This window comes from Toxorhynchites rutilus, chromosome 2 (genome assembly GCF_029784135.1).
Source record: "Toxorhynchites rutilus septentrionalis strain SRP chromosome 2, ASM2978413v1, whole genome shotgun sequence".
Taxonomy (NCBI): domain Eukaryota; kingdom Metazoa; phylum Arthropoda; class Insecta; order Diptera; family Culicidae; genus Toxorhynchites; species Toxorhynchites rutilus.
Genome location: NC_073745.1, coordinates 201,564,510 through 201,590,872, shown reverse-complemented (window position 1 = coordinate 201,590,872; position 26,363 = coordinate 201,564,510). Strand labels below are relative to the sequence as shown.

The window sequence follows — 26,363 nt, the reverse complement described above, 5'->3', positions numbered from 1 at the left end:
GGCGGAGTTTCTCTAGGAACGTTAGTGCCATATAAGAAGAAGAAGAAGAAGGAACAAGAAGGAGAGGAGCCCAGCGAGCGAGGTGGTTGGACCAGGTGGAGAAGGACTTAGCAAGAATCGGTGCGGTCAGGAGTTGGAGAACTGCAGCCATGGATCGGGTTTATTGACGAAAAATTGTGAAGAAGTTCTAATCTCTGAATGGGATGTAGTATCATCATAAATAAATTAATTAATTAAATTAAATAGTCAACGGAAGTCGTGCTTACTATGGGTTCCACGAATCTCTAGGATCCAACAAACTCCGACCCCGTACGAAGTGCAACTCTACGCATCGCATCGAAACTGGTGGGAACAAAAAGAGGAGCCCAGCAAGCGAGATGATTGGACCAGGTGGAGCAAGATTAGACATGTTGGAGAACTGCAGTTATGCAGTTTGTTTTTTAGCGAAACAATGTTGTGAATAAGATCCAATTGTAAGGGACACTTATTGTTTCTGTTCTAAGGGATCAGGGCACTTTTATCCACTAGCGAATGATTCACTTAGCGTCCGGGGAAATAGCCCATTCGAGGCCGATGCTCAACAAGTTATCAGCAAATTAATGGTATGCTCATCTTATTATCAACATCGAGTCGTTTTAACCGTTCATTGTGAGCTTTATTCCACGTCTGTACCCCGTGTTTATTTTATTGCTCTCTCGACCTTATACACAAACTTAATCCTACAAAACTAATTCTATTTACAAATTTCTCGGTGAGTCGCTTGTTATCCCGCTATTTCTGCCGATAAATAATTATACGCCGAGTAAACAAACAAAAAATAACCGCGGGTGTTGAATTGTCACGGACTGAGTGGAAACATGAGATTTGTTTCAATCGCACCAAAATAACAAAATTTAGGTCAGTACAAAAAAAAGTTTATTCGGCAACAACACATGTTCCTCTAACTGCATGCTCCTCTAACTGCATGTTCACAAATATTAATTCAAAATAAGAAATAGTGTTCATAATGAATGAAGTCAGAAAAGATACTATAGCTTGTTGGAAAGGTATTTTTGCGCGCTATAATATAGTCCTTGACAGTGTTTTGTTTGGTTAAGTCGTTCCTGAGTTATAGTGTCGCAAATATGGAGCAAAATAAAGAGAAAATCCGACATATTTTACAGTACTACTATGACAAAGGCAAAATGCATCTCAAGCTGCCAATAAAATTTGTGCAGTTTATGGACCCGATACAGTTTCCATTTCCACCGCACAACGATGGTTTCAACGTTTTCGTTCTGGTGTAGATGTCGTCGAAGATGCGCCACGCTCCGGAAGGCCTGTCGTCGAAATTTGCGACAAAATCGCTGAATTAGCCGAGAAAGACCGGCATAGTAGCAGCCGTAGCATCGGTCAAGAGCTGGGGATAAGTCATCAAACCGTTATTAACCATTTGAAGAAGCTTGGATTCACAAAGAAGCTCGATGTATGGGTGCCACACACGTTGACGCAAAAAAAAAACTTTGACCGTATCGACGCATGTGAATCGCTGCTGAATCGCAACAAAATCGACCCGTTTCTGAAGCGGATGGTGACTGGCGATGAAAAGTGGGTCACTTACGACAACGTGAAGCGCAAACGGTCGTGGTCGAAGCCCGCTGAAGCGGCTCAGACGGTGGCCAAGCCCTCATTAACGGCCAGGAAGGTTCTGCTGTGTGTTTGGTGGGATTGTCAAGGAATAATCTATTATCAGCTGTTTCCCTATGGCCAAACGCTCAATTCGGACCTGTACTGCCAACAACTGGACCGCTTGAAGGTAGCACTAATGAAGAAGAGGCCATCTTTGATAAACAGAGGCCGCATTGTCTTCCATCAGGACAACGCCAGGCCACACACTTCTTTGGTGACGCGCCAGAAGCTCCGGGAGCTCGGATGGGAGGTTCTTTTGCATCCGCCGTATAGTCCGGACATTGCACCAAGTGACTACCACCTGTTTTTGTCCATGGCGAACGAGCTAGGTAGTCAGAAGTTAGCCACAAAAGAGGCCTGTGAAAATTGGCTATCCGAGTTTTCTGCCAATAAGGAATCGAGCTTCTATAACAGAGGTATTATGAAGTTGGCATCTCGTTGGGAACAAGTCATCGAACAAAACGGCGCATATTTGACTTAAAACAGATGATTGTAACTAATTTTATGAACAAATGAAAATTCAAAAAAAAAATACAGCAGGACTTTTTTGACAGCCTAATATATGAAGGGATTAGAGCTGCTTAATAATCTCTACATGGGATGTGGCATCATTGTAAAACTTAGTTTGTACACATCTCGGGTCTCAAATATTACCTTGCTAAACGTAAGGGGGATTCTACGGGTAAGTTCATATTTGTCTCCGCAAATGAATTCCCAGGCAAGTTGATGATGAGGCAAGTCATCTGTAGTTGTGGAAAAAAAAATAAGATTCCTAAAGGAGTAACTATGAACGGACAATATTACAAGGAGTAGTGTTTCAGAATATAATTTTGCCGTTTATTTGACCTGATGAAGGTCCAGTGAAGTACTAGCTCGAGTTAGCCACCTGCCATTATAGTCGGGTTGGCGTAGAATGGTATAAGCGGAATAATATTGATTTTATTGAAAAAATATGAGTCCACCTAATTGTCCAGACTTACATCCCCTCGATGAACATCAGGCAATCGTCAATCGTAAATTGAACATGTGTGGCAAATTAATCAAACCACCATCTGATATGGGAAAGTATTGGAAAAAGATGGCATATACGGTTGATAATCAAAATTTCTAAAGACATCTCGTTATCACAAGGCAGAGTGCAGAAACTGATTGAAGGTATTCAGCAAAAAGCTCGGAAGTTCACTAGAATAGCAGCCTTAAATCTTAATAAAGTACTTACAAAAATATATTTTTACCAATTTTTTTCTTCTCCATGGGGAAATCGGAAATTTTGCCAAATTCTGAATGGAACAGACTTTAGCTTTGCCTAGCTGCTGATGTGATACGACGTAGATTATCAGATTATCCATAAAAAGGGTGTGGGTCACATCTTCCTGATTTCATATTTAGTCTTGAAAAATGCCAAAAATGCCAAGGAAAGCTGTTGCAGCTCAGTGGCTAGACCACAACTAAAATAAAAATTGCAAATGACATCTATTTGTGTTCTTGTTCGGAGTAGTTTTTGTACCACGGCAAAATATTTTTTTCTTTCATTTATCTACAATGATGCTACATGATGATGATGATGATGATGATGATGGTCCCGCCTCCTTCCCCTACAGAGATTTGAGCAAGACGAGTTATCTAAAAGATAATTTGGTAATTTTTTTCAGCATTGAAATCAGTTAGGCAAACAAAAAAAACAACGAACTGATTTTATTTACAGATATAAGTTCAAAAAATTGCAATGTCAAATGACAAGCCAATACTCAGTCATGTCCGCAACAGAGCCGATACGGTCCCGACGAGGCCCTTGCAGCCGAGTGGTCCACCAGAGCACAAGCCCAACCGCCAGCCTTGTATTGGATTGACTATGAATATCCTCATCCAGAGAAATCGAGAAAATTTCCTTAACGAAAAATTTCTAGACCGGCACTTAGAAAACTTTCAATTTAATATCCTTTATATCTGTGTTACGCGCGCGACGCTCAAACTTATGTAGACTACTTTTATTTTTTTTTAACTAATATAATATAAAACAACAAAATAAAAATAAAAATAGTCCATCATCACCAGGATCATGACGGACATAATAGAGAGGACATAAATACAAATAAAAAAAAAGATAATTTAAAAAATTAAGTAGTTTGCAAAATATAATCCGTTCAAAAAAAACTTCGTCAGGTTAATTGAAAATATTAAAAACAAACTGCAAAAAAAAATTCCACATTAAATTATCCGTTCGTATAAAACTTCGTCAGTAACAATCTTCGTCATAAAATTTAAAAATATATCGGTCGGCTGTTAATGAAACACAGCTTTCACGTGTGAAATACAGTGCTTCTTAAATTCTGTAAGTGTTGTTGCACGTTTAATATGCCTTGGCATCGAGTTGAACACATTTATACCTTTGAAATACAACGAATTTTGTGAAGCACATGTCAAGAAATTGGGTGTTCTCAATATATTCGCGTTTCTTGTGTTATAACTGTGAAAGTCACTTCCTCTTTCAACTCGATCACACAAATATCGAGGCAGCAAACCTTCAACTACTTTGAAAATGAACACCATAGTTAAATAAACAATCCTTTGCTTCACGGATAACCATTGCAGAGCGTCCAACATTAAAGATGAGGAAGTGAATCTGTTATATTTTAGTATCAACCGCATTATTTTATTTTGCAAACGCTGTAATCTCGATATTTGTGTTTCATTGGCCAGAAATAAAATGGAAGAGCAAAAGTCTAAATGAGGAGAGATGATTGATTTGTATAGCTGTATTTTGCTGCATATAGTTAAATCGTTTTTCAATCGGCATAAGATTCCATACTTCTTGGCAATTTTCCTGATGACATTGTCAATGTGAGTGTTGAACTTGAGTTTATCATCAATAATCACGCCAAGATATTTAATTTCCCGAACGCGATCAATAGTCTCATCATCAATAACAATAGAGACGTTTTCATTTGAACGATTTCGCGAGATTACCATGTATTTCGTTTTACTTATGTTCAATTTTAATTGCTTATACTTCAACCATCTACTTAAAGAATGCAAATCTCCATTTAAATGTGATGCGACCTGGTTTAAATCATTAGCTGCAATGAATAATACAGTATCATCTGCAAAAAGATTAATATCACAAAATCGTAAAACTCGTCGCATGTCATTAATGTACATAATAAATAAAATGGGTCCTAATACACTTCCCTGAGGTACTCCAAGATTATTCCCTACGGGGCTGGAAATGAAATCCTTAAAAATAGTCCGTTGAGTTCTGTCATACAAATAACTTTCAAACCATTTATATGCAGTACTCGTAATTCCAAAGCGCTTAATCGTGTTCAACAACAAGGGCCTAGAAATTGTCTCGAAATCGCGTTTTAGATCCAAGAAAACAGCAATGATGGTCTCTTTACATTCTAAATTATCTTTCCATTTTGCTAACACCAAGTTCAATGCGGTTTCACAGGAATGACCTTCCCGATATCCCGATTGTTCTGGTATTAGCAAAGTGTTATGATTTAAATTTTCCAATCCCATGAAGAGATTATGAAGCGGTTCTGGTATTAGCAAAGTGTTATGATTTAAATATTCCAATCCCATGAAGAGATTATGAAGCGGTTCTTATCCCCTCGTATTTTAATGTAGAGATGGTTGGAGAATGCTTCACCAAAGCATTTTTTTTCATATTTCTTTTAAGCACACTTGCGCTTCGACGTTAAGTTCTGAAAGTACATTAACCTTGTCCAAAATAAACCAATTCTCTAACTACATTATTCGCCAACCGTTGTACATGCTCAGAACTTGATCGTACGGTTTCCTTGCAACCAGCTTCGATTCAGTGTACCGTTGAGATGTTTGCAGCCATACTACGACCGAAAAATAACGTTCGAAGATCCCAGGATTATTTCGGGCTATCTTGATGATCTTCGCTCGTACTTTCGCGACTACTATAGGCGCTGCTGTAGCTGGAAAGAAGCTTCCAAATACTGACTAGAATTTACTTTATGCTGAGCTGTATGTGCCTCGGATAGCGGATACAGCGATCTGCACTTAACGCAAGCGGTGTATCAGCTCATATGCGATCCGCAGATCGTGAAGGCAAACATTGCAACTTGGAAACAGAAGGCAGTACATAGTACCAACTCCCATCAACTCGAGCGGCCATATGTCGACAAGGCCGTTTCAAAAGTATGGCTTTTGCGTGCTGAGCTCTCTTTAGTGGATGAAGCCGAAATGCTGCAGGACAGGTTATATTATTTTAATGAAATGTAATAAAAGAGTTTTATAAACATGACATGAAATATATAAGTAAAAATTTTCTGAGGGCCGAGGATTTTTTCGTACAAGAAATATTTGCAACGTCTCAACTGCTCTGGAAGGCGATATGCATTGTCAACCAAACAATGCTTTATCCTAAACTAAACTGGATGTCTGCTATTGTGAACCAACTGCAAAGGCCTTATCGGGATAGTAACGGGACAATGGCTATCTAATTATTGGTTTGATTTTTGGTGTTCTATAAATATTAAATTTTGGAATGTATATCTGTAACTAAAATAAGTTTGTGTTTTGTCTCACTGATCTGATTTCAATTGTTAAATAAGATCATCTTGTAGATAGCTCGACATGTTCAAATCATGCTTTGCGTAGGAAGTGGGACAATCTTAGTCATATCGCTCGTATTGGAAAACCCATTAATGGCTCTAAACCTGGAAAATACGACAGGTTATTCTAACACGTTTCGAACCTAAACGATAATCCCCCTTCAAACCATTAAAATCGTTAATTGAAAACAAATATTCATAACTGTTTTGCAGGTTCGAGCTCTCTGTATTGCCTCGGACAGCCAGCGAGCGATCGTGGGCTGTGACGATACGCGTGCCCTAATCTTCGACATGCACTCGGGAAGAATCATTCGATCCCTGCCGCCAAACCCAGGTCCGGTGACCGCGGTGTACGTAATGGAGAAAGATGACTACCTAATCACAGCCGGTGGCAACAAAATCACATTCTACTCATTCCGTAACGAAGATTCCGTTGTCAATTTTTACCCTAAAAAGAAGAAGACTTTGAAAAAGATCTCCAAAAGTCGTGCGGCGCTTGCAGCTACATCGAGTCCGGTGATTTGTTTCGATGTATCACGGGACTCGACTATGGCAGCCGTTGCGTCCAGTCGATGTATTCAGATATGGCAACTGAATACACCCGAGCTAACATCGATTCTGGAAGGACATAGTGGAACAGTAACGTGCGTTAGTTTCGCACCCAACTGTGAGTTTGTAGCATCTGGATCGGAAGATAAGACTGTGAATGTCTGGAGCCTTGCGCTGGGCAGCGCAACGGTAACCTTCAGGGGTCACAACACGTTCATAACATCGATCATCTTCATGATGGATTCGCGACGTATTATTTCCGCTGATCGGGATAGCTGCCTGTACGTGTGGATGGCAGACTCCGGAACGATACTGCAAAGCGTTCAGGGACCATTCAAATGTCTCGCCGTGACGAACAACATGAAGTTCGCGGTATGTAGTAATGGAGATACAAGTCTACGTATTTGGTCTCTCACGAGGGAAGATGAGAAGTTCAACGTATCACATTCAGGTGAAATAACGTGCTTCGTGATAACGGCCGATTCGCTGTATCTAATATCCGGATCCAAGGATATGTCACTTAAGGTATGGCAAGCTTCAGGGGGTAAACTGGCACAAGTTTTGGTCGGTCATACAGACGCTGTCACCTGTGTGGCAGTTTCGGTGACTAACAAAAGCCAGGTCATATCAGGTTCAAAGGATTCCAACTTAATCATCTGGGATATACATACTGGAGAGGAAATTCATACTCTAGCAGGTCATCTAGCGCCGGTAACGTGTGTGAAAGTGTCAGCAGATGGTAAGTGTGTTATTTTCGTGTATTGATTGGTTGACTAAAAATATTCGTTTGAACAGGCACTACGGCAGTTTCCGTTAGCGATGATAAGACACTCATAGTTTGGGAAACAAAGCGAGGTCTTGCTTTAACATCACTCCAGTTGCACGTACAAGTTGCTCGTTTCGATATAAGCTTAGAGTGTTCGAGAATAGTTGTTCAATTAGTGGATAGCTCTTGTCTCCCGATTATCTGTCTGCATAATTCCCCCGCGTCGTACATTAAATTACCCACCTATTCGGCACCCGCACGTGATGTGGAAGATTTACGTCCGGCTGGAGCCAAACGACCTGCCAGGCGGTTACTTAAAAAGGAAGTTTCGCTCGACACATATACCTGGCAGAAGAAATATGCACATCTGACTTCCTCGGTTATGATGGCCCAAGTGGATGAAAGACTGAAGCGACGCTTCTCGGTATCTGCCAGTATGGAAGAGATTTCAAAACTGGCAGAATCGAAGAACATGCAATCACAGCAAAATCTTGGACCGGAACAGGCTGCCTTGGCTCAATCGCAGCACTTCGACCAGTTGGAAGCCTTGTGGAATAAGAGATCCCCTCCGAGACGACGGTTAAATCCGGTAAGTTTGAAACATTCAACTAGGTTATTTGAATTGAAAAATGATTTTACTTTTTTTTTTAATTACAGTCACTTTCTCGCCAATCCTCTCTAGTGGAAGATCGTATCGATTCTTCAGACGAGGATGAGTTCCTCGAGGAACGCGCAGGTACGTCTAAGAAATCAAAGCGCCCTCTTTCGCTTTCGGTAGATGCATGGAACTATCCTAGCTTTTTCCACTCATCTTTTACCCACAATCACCACCACAACCACAACCAGCACCAGCACCGGCATCAGCCAGATTTACTCAGAGAGGTGTTGCTGTTAAAAAAGCAATCCTCTTTTCCTGCTACGATGTATGACAATACCGATGATGCTGATGGAAATCAGCGCAAGCTGAAGCTCTCATCCACCGAAACTGATTTGCAGTCGTTCTTCGGTCATTGTTCCAGTTTGGGTAATCTTTACTGCCACGGGCGCCGAAAACCCGCTCCTCTGAGTCCGGAGTGTGAAAGTAGACCTTACGTTCGGCTTTGCCAGGCTAAATCAATCGAAAGTTTGAAATTTGAAGACGAGGTACGCTTAAGGCGAAAGTACCGGTCCTGTCTGATGCAGTAATCGCGGATGTACCGAATGATTTATTGTTAAGTTATGTAAACTAAATTAAATAATTATTAAATATACTCTAGACTTTCTCTTGTGATTGTCTATCATTTTCTAAAACCAAAGGCTACAAGCAGAGAGATGCATACCTTAAACTGCATTACAAAAGGTTCATCGCAATTTCGACTTAGAGTCTATTCTCACCAAACGTTTAATGTTTCGAAGTGCACCATCAATATACGGTCCTTTCCTGTAACTTCAACGGTCCATCCAAATCATCCGTTTTTTTTTATAAATATTGCTGGAAAGTCACTCCGTCATGCATACGATAGGCTTTATGTCTGCGTTATATTGAATAAGAGTTTTGTCGAGAAAATATTTCAACCAAGTGTTTAGCGTCGTTTAAGCTCAATGATGGTGATGTTGCAAAGTTTCGATGTTTGAACTATCTGCTATGCTTTTGAATACTAAAATCAAAATGAGATGCAGGAGATTGCATATAAACACATGGGCATCAAATGGGTTCAATCTTCACAACTAGAAACTGAAGCATCCTTTCAACCAAAACTAACTTCAAAGCGTAAGCTCTAAACCAGGGATTCTCAAACTAGTTTGGGCAATAGACCCCTTTTCCAGAAAAATGGCCAGGAATTTTCAATAAAATTTATTTACCAAAACAAAGTTTTTAAAACTTTGGTTAAGTGAGTAAACTTTACATCATTTTCTCATTAAATTTCAACAAAATAACTAGACATTCGGTAAATATCAAGTGTAGCGTTGCCTAGTCGGCTAGGCAACTGGATTTTCTTTTTTCCATACAACTAAAACACGACCGATCCTCTTAACGTGTAACTTTCGACTCTTCATTTTTTGTCAACTAAATAGAAGTTAACCTAACACTATACATACTTAATCCTACAAGCTCATTCTAAATTCAGATTCCTACGGGAGGTGCTTGGAGTCGCTTTTAGAGAGGGGAAAAAAATTAACCAATTGCAATCGAATTGGCTATATATGATGGTAAACAATAATTTGATTACGCGGAATTTAAGTCGCGCGGATATTGAACTGGCCGGCCACGAGCCACATAGAAACCCGAGCTTTTTTTTTGAATTCGCGGTACTGGAGTCGCTGACCAGTTTTAATTTTTCTACTGACATTAAGAAAAATTAAAACTGGTCAGCGACACTGACTGACGAATAAAACTGTAATATGAAATATTTCAATGAGGTGGATGTATTCGCGGGCTTGCAGTTAAGCTCGCGCTTCAGAAAATATAAAAATGTAAGAAATGCAACTTCCAAGCACCTTTACAGAATATTTCAGGATTGGGGCGCTTCACAAGATAATTAGTTTTTGAAAAGAAAGCAGTGATGGATAAATCTGGATACTTTCTACTTTTTTTTTCATTAGGACACCCACTTCCATTTTAGGGTGGTACCGAGAAATCTTTTATTCTACTTTTTCCAAAAATGACTTTTTTTTTTAAATTCACAGCTTTTTAGCTACTAGACCGATTCAAATGATCGACATATGAAATTAAAGATAATTAACTGGTATTTTTGGAAAAATATTATGCTTGCAAACAATTTGGATTTATTTTCATAATTATTGATGGTATTTGTTTATTATAGTTTGCATGTCTTTGGACTAGAGGGCGCTTTTTTATATTATTTTATTGAAACGGACTAGAGGGCTGGGGTTTTTTACGTAACAAATCCAAAAACCAGAGATGTGATTTTTATCAGTTTTAAGTTATGTTAGTCTACAAAGAGATCGAAAAAACAGAAAGAAATCGATTTTTTTATTTCTTCCCGATATTTTGTCCACTACACCTAAACACACTAAGATAATTCATTCGTTGATTTTCCACGAAGTTACAACATGTCAAAAATCACCTAAAAATTTAGCTTCGCACTCTCTTCCCCTAATTTTGTTTTCGGGTGTACATTCTTTCGGTTGGTTTTTATCATTTACATTACGTTTCATTTGCAACTATCTCCCCTTCACCCCTTTTCAACTGTCCACATAGTATACAGATGGTGTGCAAGGTGTCGATTGTACCCCTTTACCTATTTACCTATGATAAAATATTTACCTCTGATAAAAAATAAACTATTGAAACAGTTGAAAAATTTGGTGGCAATATTAGGGATACAATCTGGTCGGAGTTGAAAATCAGGACACCTGTCACACCTACGACCAAATCATTGTCATTGCTTAGAGATAAAAATATACAAAAACACGTTGTATGTGATTTACACTTTAAGAGACCACAATACTTAAATCTATTTATTTAACGTATTTCTCGGACGATCCATGCGGTGAAAATACTCCGGAGGTGATGGCTTCTGTTCTGTACGAGAATAGGAAATTTATGGGCGGTTTCCGAGTCATCAAACATCATGCGCAATAGTGCCGGAGGCAATCCATGGATTCAAAGTTTTTATGATCTACTAGCTGATTCAGCAAACATTTTTTGCCATATAATTTATTTCTAGTAAGTTTTTGGTTAGTAAAAATAACGAATATAAAGGGTGTGTCACATCATATTGCATCACGGAAAAAACGCTGTAGAAATTCGCCCAGTAGACCGATCCTTTTGAAAATTTTAGACAGTAAAATAAAAACTATTACACAACTTTTGGCATTTTCTTTTTATTCATACTTCGAGCCCAAGCCCGTATGCTCGCACCTTCCTCTTTACCCCGTCCATAAGGTTCTGTACAACGTCAGGTTGTAAATTTTTTTGAACAGAAATCCATTTTCTCTTGAAGTCCGCCTCCGATTTGACAACTTTTGGGTTCTTCCGGAGGGCCTGCTTCATAATCGCCCAATATTTCTCTATTGGGCGAAGCTCCGGCGCGTTGGGCGGGTTCATTTCCTTTGGCACGAAGGTGACCCCGTTGGCTTCGTACCACTCCAACACGTCCTTTGAATAGTGGCACGAAGCGAGATCCGGCCAGAAGATGGTCGGGCCCTCGTGCTGCTTCAATAGTGGTAGTAAGCGCTTCTGTAGGCACTCCTTAAGGTTAACCTGCCCGTTTACCGTGCCGGTCATCACGAAGGGGGCGCTCCGCTTTCCGCAAGAGCAGATCGCTTGCCACACCATGTACTTTTTGGCAAACTTGGATAGTTTCTGCTTGCGAATCTCCTCCGGAACACTGAATTTGTCCTCTGCCGAGAAGAACAACAGGCCCGGCAGCTGACGAAAGTCCGCTTTGACGTAGGTTTCGTCGTCCATTACCAGGCAATGCGGCTTCGTCAGCATTTCGGTGTACAGCTTCCGGGCTCGCGTCTTCCCCACCATGTTTTGCCTTTCGTCACTGTTAGGAGCCTTCTGAACCTTGTATGTACGCAGGCCCTCCCGCTGCTTGGTCCGCTGGACGAATGAACTTGACAAATTCAGCTTATTGGCGACATCCCGGACCGAACTTCTCGGATCACGTCTAAACTGCTTAACTACGCGCTTGTGATCTTTTTCACTGACGGAGCATCCATTTTTGCCGTTCTTCACCTTCCGGTCGATGGTTAGGTTCTCGAAGTATCGTTTTAGTACTCTGCTGACCGTGGATTGGACAATTCCCAGCATCTTACCGATGTCCCGATGTGACAACTCCGGATTCTCGAAATGAGTGCACAGGATTAATTCACGACGCTCTTTTTCGTTCGACGACATTTTTCCAAATTTACGAAAAATTGACAGTGAAGCATGGCCAACGTAATCTATACACTCTTATCTGATTATAAGCGAAAGCTGAAGATATAATTCCTAAAAATTAAATTTCTACAGCGTTTTTTCCGTAATGCAATTTGATGTGACACACCCTTTATTTCAAGAGAGTTTTTATGTTACCGTTCAGTTTTTATGGTACCGTAAAATTGATCTAACTGATGATTTTCACTGCGAAGCATACATATGCGTACCTCTATTTTTAGAATTTTACATTTCCGGTCCAAAATTTATTTTTTGTTATCAATACCTTCGAACACTCACATTTTTTTTCTAATCGATCATTTAAAATTACCTTTTACTATAAAATTCCTAGTACTTCTACCAAAACTTGTCATTATTCAATTTGCTTGATTAGTTCTCGAATTATGTAACCCCCCTCCTTTATAGAAGGGGGAGGAGTGTCGAATCACCATAGAAACATTTATTGCCCCCTAAAACCTCCATATGCAAAAGTTGGTTCCGTTTGCTTGATTAGTTTTTGAGTTATGCAGAAATTTATGCTTCACCAGCTGACTCGGCAAACTTCGTCCCGCCTTTCGCTTTTTCGCTTTTTCCTTCAGAGTTTTACGAAAATTTTCAGTTGTCATGTTTGGTTGGAATATTTTTGGTTGAAATATGTGTAATATTTTTATGGGACCCCCTCTCCATTCCAGAAAAGGGAGGGGTGTCATACCATTATAGAAATATTTCTCATACCCAAAAACCCTCAGATCCCAAATTGTGGCCAAATAGCCCACCCTTAGAGAGCGGGAGGAGTGTCTAACAACCATAGAAATATTTATTGCATCCTAAAACCTCCACATGTCAAGTTTGGTTTCGCTTGCTTGATTAATTCTCGAGTAATGCAGAAATTTGTGTTTCATTTGTGTGGCAGCCCCCCCTTAGAGATGGAGTGGAGAGTCTAACCATCATAGAAATATTTATTGCACCCTAAAACCTCAATATGCCCAATTTGGTTTCATTTGCTTGATTATTTCTCGAGTAATGCAGAAATTTGTGTTTCATTTGTATGGCAGCCCTCCCTAAGAGAAAGGGGAGGAGCATCTAACCACCGTAAAAACATTTATTGCACCCTAAAACCTCCACATGCCACATTTGGTTTCATTTGCTTGATTAATTTTCGAGTAATGCAGAAATTTGTATTTCACTTGTGTGACAAGCCCGCCCTTAGAGAGGGGCGTGGAGAGTCAAACCATCATAGAAACATTTATTGCACCCTAAAATCCAATATGCCCAATTTGGCTTCATTTTATTGATTAGTTTTCGAATAATGCAGAAATTTGTGTTTCATTTGTATGGTAGCCCCCTCTTAGAGAGGGGGAGGAGTGTCGAACCACCACAGAAACATTTATTGCCCCCTAAAACCTCCACATGCCAAATTTGGTTTCATTTGCTTGATTCATTTCTGATTTATGCAGAAAATTGTGTTTCATTTGTATGGCACTTAGAGAGGGAGGAGGGGCTTTAAACCATCATATAAAGCTTCCCCGGCCCCTTAAACCTCTACATACAATTTTTCACGCCTATCGATTCAGTAGTTTCAAAGTCCATAGGAATCAGAAAGACAGAGAGACAGACATGCATCACTCCATTTTTATATATATATATATTTATATTTTATATATAGAAGAAGAGGAAGATATCCTTGTTCTAAATATAAAGATATGCATAGTCAATTTTTTCGAATTTTGCTGATAATCTCAAATATTTCAAAATTATATATAATCATTGTAATTTTGGTTAAGACAAACTCGCAAAATATATAGACGACGCAGATCTGATCAGCCGTTCTTCTGTGATGATGAGTTATATACGTACGTGGCAAAAACCTCCTTTTATATATAAAGATAGAACCCAAGAGTTCCTTCTACAGCCTAAATCTTCTGAGCGATGTGATTTTAACACCACATAATTCATCATGGATTTTGAAGTAGATTCCAATTGAATATTCCTGCAATGTTTCGGTGTTTGGATATGCTTTTGCAAATCAGATTTACCTGTAATGGTTCATTGTTGATTCAAAACTTATGTTTCAACAAAATGAAAAAAGGAACATACCACTATTGACCACCAACATTTATAAATCACATATTCAGCACTTGGTCTCACAATTTAGGTCTTACTGCGAGAAAAAGGCACTTTCGGCGCAATTCGTCGGTGAAATGACACTTCCGTTTAGACAGTTTAAAATTTTAGTCACGATTTACAAGAGGGCAGTATCCGAGAAAAGACCGCATAAAACTGAGGATTACGTTGAGCTATTATTGCAAATTCGTTCTTCAGGATATGTTTGAAAAATTTAATTATTTAACTGTTTCATAATAATCTGATGGTCCTGAGAAGGAGCGCTTAGTTTGGTTGTTGAGTATTCTTTGTTCACTCCACCAGTACAATCGAGTTATGATAGCAGAAGGATGGTGATTAGTCGTTGGATGGTGCACGATAAAAGATGACGAAGGAGAATGAGATGAGAACTTGGGAAGAGAAAATTGGTTCAATTAAAACGGGGGATAAACCGCACAGAAAATGAAATCAAACGAATAATTCACTGCACCGTCAGGTATTCGTTTTGAATGAGCAACTGGGAGAGCACAGATTGTTTGTGCCAATTAACCAATCAGAATGTGGGATTTTCGTGTAGATAATGCTTGACATTTTTCAATAATTCAATGGTTAGTTTTATAAAATATATGATTTTGTATTAAATTATTAGGGAACGACTAAATCGATTGATGCACATATCTTGAAATCCACCAGCAAATAACTGAGAAATGAGTGCTTGGAATTGGACAATTTTTACGATGCATCAGATTTTTCGTTTTTCATTTTGTACCCAAATATGTTCCCGATAAACGTAATCCTACGTCCTAATGTTTTTACTCAAAAACAAAATACAAATAAAAATTATCATCAGGACTTGACAATTTCGAAACAATATGATGAAAATGATTTTTCTTAACTTCTTCTTTTTTCTGCTGTTGTTTCCTTTGAATTTGAAAGCAAACGCTCTCTCTTGAAGATTGAAACTGTTCCAATTCATTATCATTTGAATGGGCTATACTGCCGTTCTACACATGGGTGTCCCATGTTCCAAAATTAGCAACTAAGAAAAGCGCATTCAAACTTTTCTAGCGTATTTGTCTACCAGATGCTTTAAGCATTTCGGTTTAGCAATACACTAGGTTTTTTTTATGAACAGAGAACTATTGTTTAATGAAAAGATCCCCCCATTTGAATCTATCAATCAAGCTTAAAAAAAATTGGTGGGCAGTTATGCCTAGAATATCAACATGGTACAATTGAACTTGATGTTGTTTTTTGAAATACTGGGAACAAACAATAAGCATTTTTTGTATTTTTCCGAAAGATTATGCATAAAACATCGTTTTATGAAGAAGGGAGTGATCTGCAATAATTTGCAGAATATAAATCTCATTGTTATTAGACATTCGCTAGCAACGTATACACATGTTCTGTTAAAATTCTTTTTCATTTGTTTGAGAATTAGTTCGTTCTTCCAAACCAGAAATGGGAAAAATTCTTGTACTTCAACCGATTTACTTGAATCGGATCTACAACAAATATATGGAGGGATAATTTTGAATAGAATATTAACATGGGACAATTGAGCATGAGGTTGTTTGTATAAAAGCTGGAAACAAACTATATCTTTTTTTGTGCTTTTTCGGAAGACTAGGCATAGAAACATCGTTTCATGAAAAAAGTAAAAATTATCAAAAAGTAAAATGGGACAACTATGCGTAGAACGGCAGTATATGTCGATTTAAATTTCACATGTAAAAGAACGTTCATTGCTTCCAATTGAATGTTTCATTCAGATTCATTTCTCCACACTGGATTTTCCCGGACTGTCTTTCCGAAAAAAGAAGAATTAACAGAGGCATATGAGGCCATATTAGTCTTACAACCAGCGCCAGTAACTGATGCTGCCTGCTGGGCACATTGCACATCCTTCCACATCGTCATTTTCATTACTTTCAGTGAATACGGTTCGAACTAAAACGAAATTTTCATTCAGATATAAGAATACGGTTCGAACTCAAACGAAATTTTCATTCAAATATAAGTCGCTTTCATTTTCATTTGACGATTTGATAACTTCGCTTCAGTGTGAAGAGTGAATCAAATGAACGTGAAACGAAACAATTCTTTTTATTGAGCGTGAAGAGAGATAGTAGCGTTATTTTGACCCTGCATGAGTTTTCAGCAAATTAAAAGGCGACAGACTCATTAGTGAGTGATGATGTATAAATTGAAGCGATATTGTAAGTGATCCATCAACAAAATTTAATTTTTCATAACAATCAGAACATAAAAAATAAATCAGGACGCCCCAAAAGCATATCAAAATCAGGCCATGTCCTGCTAAATCAGGACAGATGGTAACCTTATACTACTTGCATATAAGGAACTTCCGTATGAACATTTAATTCCGACCTGGGTTGATTTTTTGCGTTGATATTTTCACTACTTATAGTAACAGTTATAGTATTATTAAAAAAAAATCAAACAATTATGACATTGTGTACAGATTATGTTAGCGTTACGTAACTTAAGGGAGAGGGGGTCCAAAAACCGCATTTTAGCGTTACGTAATTTTTGTACAACGCTTTACCACTCCTCCAACTGATGGATGACACATAGCACGACTGAGCAACACTTTCGTCGTTAAGAAAATACCAAATTTTTTTCCGATATTGAGAAGATGGATAATACAAGTCGGATTCGATTATATAGTGGCTCGATTAGATATGATTCGATTATATACAATTTCAAACTCTGCGCTTTGAACACTCTCTGAAACAAGTTCCTCTGCATCAACGCCTGAAGAATACTTCCGTCCGAAATTTGACGCAGTCTGTTTCTATTGATACATGCTCATAGATGTTAATCCGTCTCCTGTTATAAATGAAAAATCTGATGCTATATCCGATTAAGCTTCTCCACGGTGTTTCATCTGCAATATTATTTTCTCGAATACAGCCTACAGCCGAAAACTATCTTCACTCGTTAGAGGGGCTGTGGAGTTTCCAGTTTTATTCGTACTATGTAGGATTCTTTCCCAAAGTTCCAGAAAACAGTGAAGTTTCAAATCTATTAAATAAGTCTATCATCCCCGTAAACGCTGACACTGTTGTGTTTGATCGAATCTGTTAAATCAGTAAGAACAAAAAATGAGTGGGTTATATCTATGATATAACCGCAAGGTTCACGTGGAACTACCTTAGCTTAGCAATCATTCGTTTGTATTGATTAAATTCTTGATTGAATGAAACAGTTTCCAAATTCAATTGAGTTCAATATATTTGCTCTGTGAGTGAAAAAAATGAACAAATGCAGTGTAAAGTCAATTCATTTGTTGTGATTGATTGTTCTTCGTTACAAGTAAATATAATGACGGACCTTTTACGTTTGGTATGATTTTGGTATGTATTTTGGTATGAGAACAAAATATATGTACGGAAGAATTATCAAACGTTTGATGAACCAGCCTAAGGCTGAAAATCTTTCCAATAAAGACAAAAAAAAAGTTATTAAATTATTTTATTTTACATTTCCCTCTGAAGTTTACATCCCAAAAGTGTACATACTTCTCAAATCTCGAATTTTCTTGAAACTGGGAAGTTCATTCGCTTCTAGTGACCGCACGATTTTCCCAGGTTCCTAAGTTTAGAAGATCATGTTAGGACAGACATATTCCACTCTGCACAAAGGCAAGCGAGGACAAAAGTACTCGCAGTTTGCATTTATTTGCAGAGCCGATTTCCCCAGAAACCTCGGTTTTGAAGTCTGTGTTAGGGAAACACATTTCAATCGGAACAAAAATACCCCCGATTTGTATGAATTCGCAATGCCGATTTCCCCACGCTTCATGGATTTGAAGTCTGTGTTAGGGAAACACATTCCAGTCGGAACAAAAATACCCCCGACTTGCATGAATTTGAAATACCGATTTCTCCAGGCACCTTGGTTTAGAAATCTCTATTAGGGAACACATTCCGGAGGGAACAATGCAATGCCGATTTCCCCAAGGCTGCTTGGTTTTGATGGCTGTGTTAGGGAAACCGTAAATCGGGCCAATCAAAACGATGCAGTTAGGGCGTTTAGATAACGCCTAATATTTTACAGTTATTCAATTGTTTATCTAATGAAAAACAACATTTTGTTAGTTGCGATAGATGCGTAGAAATATTCCCTATCAAGTGATGCAAACATCTCTCCTATCCAGTACGAAATGTTCGAGCTATAAGCATTCGAAATCTTTCATTTTTTCCTGCATGTTCTGTGTTTAGGTTTTCATTTTACCCTCCATATATTCCGGTTAGACGTAGTCCCACGTCAAAAGATGGAACAAAACGACCTTTTTAACGCTAATACCGTTTGCCGTTTTGACGATCATTTTGTATCGGAATGTCATTTTAACGATACTCCAATAAGTACATCCCAACGGGTAGTTTAACTGATGAAATATTTGAACATTTCTTGTACAGTTCCAAAGAACGTTGTCATTGTACCTTTGTTGTTTCCGGCACAGAAAGATTCTGAGAATTTTCCTCAGAGGGAATGCAATACGCCAGTGACAGTTTACTCATTATACAAATATTCTCTTTTCGCTATCTCCCTTCGTTGTTTCTATTCTAGCGGCTGTATAAGTTGTCCGTTATTGACAGATCTGTTCGGGAAAACACACAAATGGACAGAACAAATGTATGGGGGAATGGGAATGCTTCCAATTTTCATCAATTTTAACCATATTCAGACAATGGCAATGCAATGCATAGCATATCAAACAAATCTTAGAAAATTTCCGATTCGATTGGTATGCAGATCGTTAAAATCCGTTCGCAGCAAAAATAGTTATTAACGTTAAAAACTTTTCAACATGATGCATTTTCAACCAATTTAAACTGAATTTTTCGCCGGCGCTCTAAAATTGTGGTTTTGTTACATAACAATGACTCTGGCAACTATATTGCCACCAACAAAAAATATTCTTTTGCTGCACTTGGAATACTCTTTCAATATTTTACCTAGCCAAAACCTTCTAAAGGTATCTGGCAATACCCCTTTTTTTTTGGGCTGCTAAAAATATAAGATCTTAATTTAGGAGTCATTTTTATGAAACAAAACCACGATTTTAGAGCGCCGGCAAAAAATTCTATTTAAATTCGTTGAAAATGCAACAAGTTGAAAAGGTTTTCACTGTAAACGTACTAATTAGGATCTACTGTGTAAGATGATGCACTTTTTTCAGTTAAATGAATGGTATATTTGATGAAAAATTCAAATGCTTTTTGACGTAGGACTACGTCTAACCGGAAGATATAGGGGGTGAAATGGAAATCTAGGCACTGAACAAGTAGGAAAAAATGCAAGATTTGGAACGCTTATAACTCGAGCATTTCTCAATAGATCGCAAAGGTTTTTCCATCAATTGATAGGAAATATATCTACGCATCTATCATAACGAATAACATTTCATTTTTCTTGAGATAAATAATTGAATAATTGTGAAATATCAAGCATTGTCAAAATGCACTATGTGCCCATTTTTGATTGGTCCATTTTGTGCTCCTCAAATCGAACCGACAAAAACGGGCAACCAGAGCAGCAGCGAAATAGAATGAACCACGATTGGAAAGGAAAAAGAAAAAAATGAACGAAACCGCAGGTCGCAGTCTCATACATGCGTAATTCTCGAGCCAGCCAGTCAGCTTAAAAATCCCCGCTCCGCTGCCGTAACGATCATTCTTCGTGTGGACACCGACTGGACAACATCGTTGCTGGACGAGCTGGACGGCGAGGGATCGAGTGCCTTTCTCAAGGCAGGAGGGCGGAGGTGGTAGCGCTGGAGTAGAGTAATAGAGTAGAGTAGAGTTTTCAAAGGGCCTTTCTCAGGATAGAGACGAATGAACTGCAAAAGTTTAAAGTCTCTATAATACAAGACCTTCCTTCCTTCCTTCCGTAACGATCATTCTCATTCAAACCGTACACCACATCGGTTCGCATCACAACACATCAACAAACCAACCCAAGCAGCCATGTCTCCAATCCGATACTGAGTGGTTGTAATGCGAAGTGCCATTGAATGTAATTTACTGTAATATGTCACAAGCTGGATGGGAAGAAATTTTCCAACTGTGAAAGCTGTGGCGAGTGGCAAATGCAATCGCTAAACAGCAAGGTTTAGCCGAACAAGATGGGGATATCGAGTGATAACAAAACAATAAACTCTTTAGATTGAAGATAATTTTGTGATCCTGAAAAGGACCCTTTTTAGCCTGTATGTGAATCCAACAAGCGAACAAATCGTAATGAATGTATTTTTTTGCCATCGCTCCCTTTTAACGCTCATTCGTTCGTCTCGTTGGACTCGCCCCTCTGGCTGAGTCTGCCGATTTGTCTCTATCCTGTGAGTGTGTACTGCTAGAGTATAAAACACGCGGACCCCAAAAAAATATCTTATTTTCTTTCAAACCGGAAACCCGTGTGGTTGTACGGCATCGGCATCGTGGACGTAACAAAGGATGACAAGTTAAGGGAAAGGCAAAGTCTCACTCGAACCGTGCAAGTCTCCAGTTCCCTGTTGGTCGCATTCACTGATTGCTCCGCAAGGGTAACTAGGCCGAACGGATTGGTGCCGGAGCACCAGTATACCTAACAGCGATTATAGAGTTTCGGCCGTCGGAGTGCTCGAGTTGGCTTGCAAAGCTGCTCACGACAATCAGAAAACCCGCATCAAGAACAGAGCAGCTTCGGTTCGGCGCTCATCAAGGCAACAATTAGTTTCAGTGAGTGGCAAAGTGTTTCTCCGGCACGTCGCATCAAATGTAATTTACTGAACAACATGTCACAAGCTGGATGGGAAGAAATTTTCCAACTGTGAAAGCTGTGGCGAGTGACAAACGCAATAGCTAAACAGGAAGGTTTAACCGAACAAGATGGGAATATCGAGTGATAACAAAAACACAACACCAAAGGTTCTTTTCGGAACCATCAACATATTCATGAAGAGTAAACAGTAAACTAATCCATTTTTAAGGTAGATAGGTAGGTATTCATGTAGGAGAAGAAAATAAAACAATATATTTAAAATATATATTTAACAAAAGCTGTCTCCCCTACGTCACTCCGGTTATGTCCCCGACATTACCCACCCGTCTTTTTTCTTTGAAACTCTATATAAAAAAAACAGGCTGCACTAGAAATATTGTTTTGATTTTTGCATAACCAAAGGCGCAATAAAGTGAAGTGTTTTTGGGTTTGGCACGAATCTTGGCCTTATCCGCAGCCATAAGGTTCTACACGATCTCAGAAGCGACAGTTATTTTGCATATTAACCCATGCTTTCTTCATTTCTTCTACATTCTTCACCACTTTAGGCCGTTTCGGGAGGTGCCCCATCATAATGGGGTAGTATTTATCTATTGGGCGCAGTTCGGAGTGTTTGGGGGATTCAGATCTTTCGAAATCAACATCTTCCGCCTTATACCACTCTAGCACGTCCATCGTGTAGTGGCATGATGTCAAATCCGGCCAGAAGATCGTCGGGCCATCGTGAGTCTTCAAGAGAGAGAGAACCCGCTTTTGGGGACACTCTTCCAAATATACTCCGGTTTCCGCAAGTACTAACCGCTTACTAAACCGCTTACTGCGACCGTATTCTGTTTCTCGTCACACATCAAAACACAAACACAAATTGAGTGATTTCACTTCTCTGCAGAGCGTTTAAGCGCCCTCTGTTATGTAAGTTCACCACGAGTGAGACTCGATGTTGTACGTGAAGGGGTTAACTGTCAAACATCGCATAGCATGGAGGAACGCTCGGGCATACGTACTGGAAAAATTAAAAGGGGGTTGGTGTAATGTGATTTATCTATTTATCACCGTCTTCGTCCTAGACGTACAGACTGAATAATAGTTAGTAATCTATACGATATTCTTTATCTTAATTTTAAATGTGCTTGTGGACATATTCAGATCAAATTCGCACGAAGACCCGAGTCGAACGGACTGTTCTAGCCGTAGTTGGTTCTATGACGGGGAAGTGCCAACAGAAACGAACTCCGGAAACGTCGAGGTGGAACATAGAACTAGATTTGTTCCAGAAGTTCAGAACAGTCAATATTGCCTCGTAGCAAGTCGAAGACGAATAAGCGCTGCATATTGAACCTCCTGCTGGATAAGGTCTCCAAGTCGATCTGTTGGCATCGGTCGGAATATGAAGGAAGATCGATAGGATCCATGGAAGTTGACGTATGAACTTCCTCTGTGTGCGTTCAATACTGATTATGTGCGATCTGTAGTATGGGCACCAGACAGTAGCAGTATACTCCAGTATACTGCGCACCAAAGAACAATAGATCGACTTCAATGCGTGTATATCGGTGAAATCGGAGACGTGCCGGCGGATAAATCCAAGAGTAGCAAAAACTTTAGCGGTCGTGATTCCTACGTGTTCGTTGAACCTGAGTTGGGCGTCAACGGTCACTCCTAAATCACAGATAGATTTGACCTGTTCAAGCGAGCCCGCTTCCATAAAATATTCGTGATAAGCAATCGTCACAACACTGAAGGATATGATTTTGCACTTCTTACTATTGACCTGCATGCCGTTATCGCCACACCATGTCAGGACCGGGACGACTGCTGGTCAGTTGAAGTATAGGCTCGACTGTAATGGTAGAATTAGGGGCTTCCAAATAGCTAGAAATCGTTGCGTCCCGGGATGAATGCGTCGTGTTTTGTGGAGTTGTTGAAGATGTCGAAGCTTGTGGTATCAAAACCGTTGTTGATATACGGTCACTCGAATAGAGAGTTGCGCTACAGACTGCGAATGTTCAGTGGTTGAATTGTACTTGCCCTGTCGAACAGATCGGAAAACCTCCTCACCACATCCGACCGCTGGACCGGGGTGACTTTGGAGAATAGATTCGATGGAAGGCGGGACTGGGTCAGAGGGATCGGAGGCTTCCTTACTGCTTTGTGTAGAGCGTCCCGGTTCCAGCATGTGGGTGAAGTCAGTTCGAGATACGGTCATGTTATTGATTTGGTCGTCATTTAGGCTAAAAGATAGGTCTGCGTCAAACACTAAATGCGATGGAAAAATGATGTTTGGTGTTTCAATTTTGCGAAAATCAATGAGAGGTTATAAGTTTCATGCATGGACAGAAGCAAGTACTCGTGATGGATGTTTTTTACTGACACGATAGATGAATTATAATACGGAGAAAAAATATCTATTGCAAATTCTTGGATTTTGGTGCCCAAAGGGTCAGCGTCCCCGGCAAATGACGGGTTTGTCGGCCGCACACTACGCTACTGCATGACTACACCAACAGCAATACCTTCATATTCTGTAATAGAAGTTCGTCTATTTGATTTCGTCTGTGTCCATTTAAAATAAAAATTTATATAAGTTATCTTTACAAATTAGTCTGATAATAGTTAAAGTTCTCTTTATTCTTATTCCACTAAGCTTTGAACTGATCGCAATTTCGTTCAAATATGCCCACTTCAAATCTGTACAAATGTTTTGTATATCAGAAACATTAGAATAATTCAAATTTATTAAATCTTTCGCATGATTATTTACGATACGGAATTTTCTAGCTAGATCCCACCGAAATGGTTTGTAGCTTGTAGAAGTGTTGTGCGCTTGATAAAATGTAAGTAGCAGTTTGAATATTTCACAATTTTGTCTTGAAAGTTTTTAAGTAGTAGAAACTAGTAGGAAACACATAGTCTTCTTCTACAGATAAATGTTCCCAAAGCCGAAAATAACTAATGACATGATTCTAAATTTCTCTTTCAGACGTTTTGGCGGATTGAATCATGCGTTATTCTTAAAAATACGTAAAATAAATTAATTCTAAAAGTGTTTTAGGTTCACTGAAAGAGTCACATTGGTGCAAATGAAGCATTCCTATCTCTTACCATCCAGCTGCTCACAGTGGCGTCACATAGCAACAAGCAATGAAAACATCCCGAGAAGCTTTCGCGCTGCCACCTGCAGCAAATGGCTAGCACTTGGTTCCGAGCTTTTCTTCTATCGAAGACAACAGTCGACACGTAGTCGACCAACTGATGATTCGCGCGCACTTTTCAAATTATTTTCAAATTAAATAATTCGCGAAACACACACAAAAAATCTTTTATCGATCAAAATTGAACTCAAATTAAAAGCTCACAAAATGGCCGTGAATTACGTACTATTGAAACAAAACATGAAACGTTTTATGTGATGACAGTAATGACTTCGCTTTATTGTTTTCTCTGTGGATGATACTAGGTATTAACGATATGCACAACTGCAGGCGATATCTATCTTGCAAAATTACATTATTGGTTATAAATTATGATAGTAAACATTAAGCAACTAAATCATATACCACCCTTATGAATGGTCATACTTTCATAGAACATTTTTATTTGAGGAAAGATCAGAACGTCTTCAATGTCATAATGTTAAGAGTATTGCCCTTTTATGAGTTTCAAATGAAACAAGGAAGGATACCGGAGTCAAAGCAATTAATTCAGATTATCAAACCATTGGGCAAAAGTAGTACAACAAACGTTGAAATACAAAATTGAAAGCAAATGAAGCATCGCTTTTATTTGTGGCATTATAACTGAGAAAAAGAAACTAATATAATTAGCAAAAGCGTGTTGTTGAGAGAAGAATACCATAAACCCACAGTTGCGATAGATTAATGTGTAGATATTCCATTGGACAATGACGACTGCTCCCAACAGCCCTGTAATGTGATGTTTTAACGTAAATCTATTTTCCTCTAGACCTAGCAGAAAATGTTTTTAACCGAACGATGGAAAAATTGGTGATATAAGCAGATATAATCAATTAAAATAAAGCGCCGTAGTGAACCTTTTGTAGCACCGACAATCATTCACGCTGTTGATCCTTTTCTATATCAGAACAAAAACACTACTAACTGTTTGTACAACCCACTCTTGTTATTCTTATTGAACTGTGCTAGAATAGACATAATTGTAATTGTTATGGGTAGAAATGAAAAAAAAAATAGAATACGTTTTTTAAAATCGATCGACTAGATCGAAAACACAACCTGTTTATTCACCAAGCGCCTACAGCCGAGTATTATTCTACAAATGGTGTTGACAACACACGAACAAAAATCTCATTGAAACTTCCAACAGACGATATTTCCTAAGGCCACCTCAACTAATTATCCAGGAAGAATTGACAGTATTGACTTTCAACCATTACCGAGTTTGCGAACCGAGTTGGATGTAATCATTCACTTATAATATATCATTCATTTTTATTGCCAACTTATCCCAACAATCTAGTTTTAGCCAATCATTATACTAAGGATACCTTTCATTGATTCAACCCCACCCCCATAGTTGATCGTGGATACAATTCAAAACCAAAAATTATTGACAACTTTAATGAAAAAAGTGAGTACTTATTGTGTTTATTCATGTGGTAAAAAAAGACAAAGCAACAAAGATGTATGTCATGAAAACAAATAGAATCCGTGTAGTAGCAATGAAAAATACAAATCTAGAGTACTTGTAATACCAAAAAAATAAACATTGTAGTAATGTACGCCCCCACATTCTATATTTGCAAAATTATGAACGAAAGAAATGACCACAATTCCAATCGAATCTCTCTCTTGGAGTAGATCTACCAGAAGGACTGTTCTCTAATTGCCTTCAATTTCTGAGCCAAGTCATGGGAATCATTGATGGGTGTTTTTTTTTACTGACTGAATCGAACGACGCGTAGACGTTTTGAACAGGCCTCGAATATTTACAATTAATGTTGACTGTGTTTTCTGTTGTTGACGGATTTACGATTCTTAGATGTTGGCCA

General features: G+C 38.8%; 1 protein-coding gene across 6 annotated transcripts in view; it reads left to right on the top strand.

The window, feature by feature from the left end:
- LOC129765694 (protein qui-1) overlaps positions 1-26,097 on the top strand; it is a 206,995-nt gene extending 180,898 nt beyond the window's left edge. The window contains exons 18-22 of one of the 6 annotated variants that reach the window (XM_055766111.1): positions 6,471-7,545; positions 7,602-8,161; positions 8,230-8,308; positions 24,117-24,130; positions 24,387-26,097. In XM_055766111.1, coding sequence (XP_055622086.1) covers positions 6,471-7,545; positions 7,602-8,161; positions 8,230-8,308; positions 24,117-24,130; positions 24,387-24,395 — 1,737 coding nt within the window. In that variant the 3' untranslated portion in view covers positions 24,396-26,097. Of the gene's footprint in view, positions 1-6,470; positions 7,546-7,601; positions 8,162-8,229; positions 8,309-24,112; positions 24,169-24,314 lie in introns of all 6 variants that reach the window. The other 5 variants (XM_055766109.1, XM_055766107.1, XM_055766110.1 and 2 more) reach the window with 5 other exon arrangements.
- The last annotated feature ends 266 nt before the right edge of the window (positions 26,098-26,363 follow it).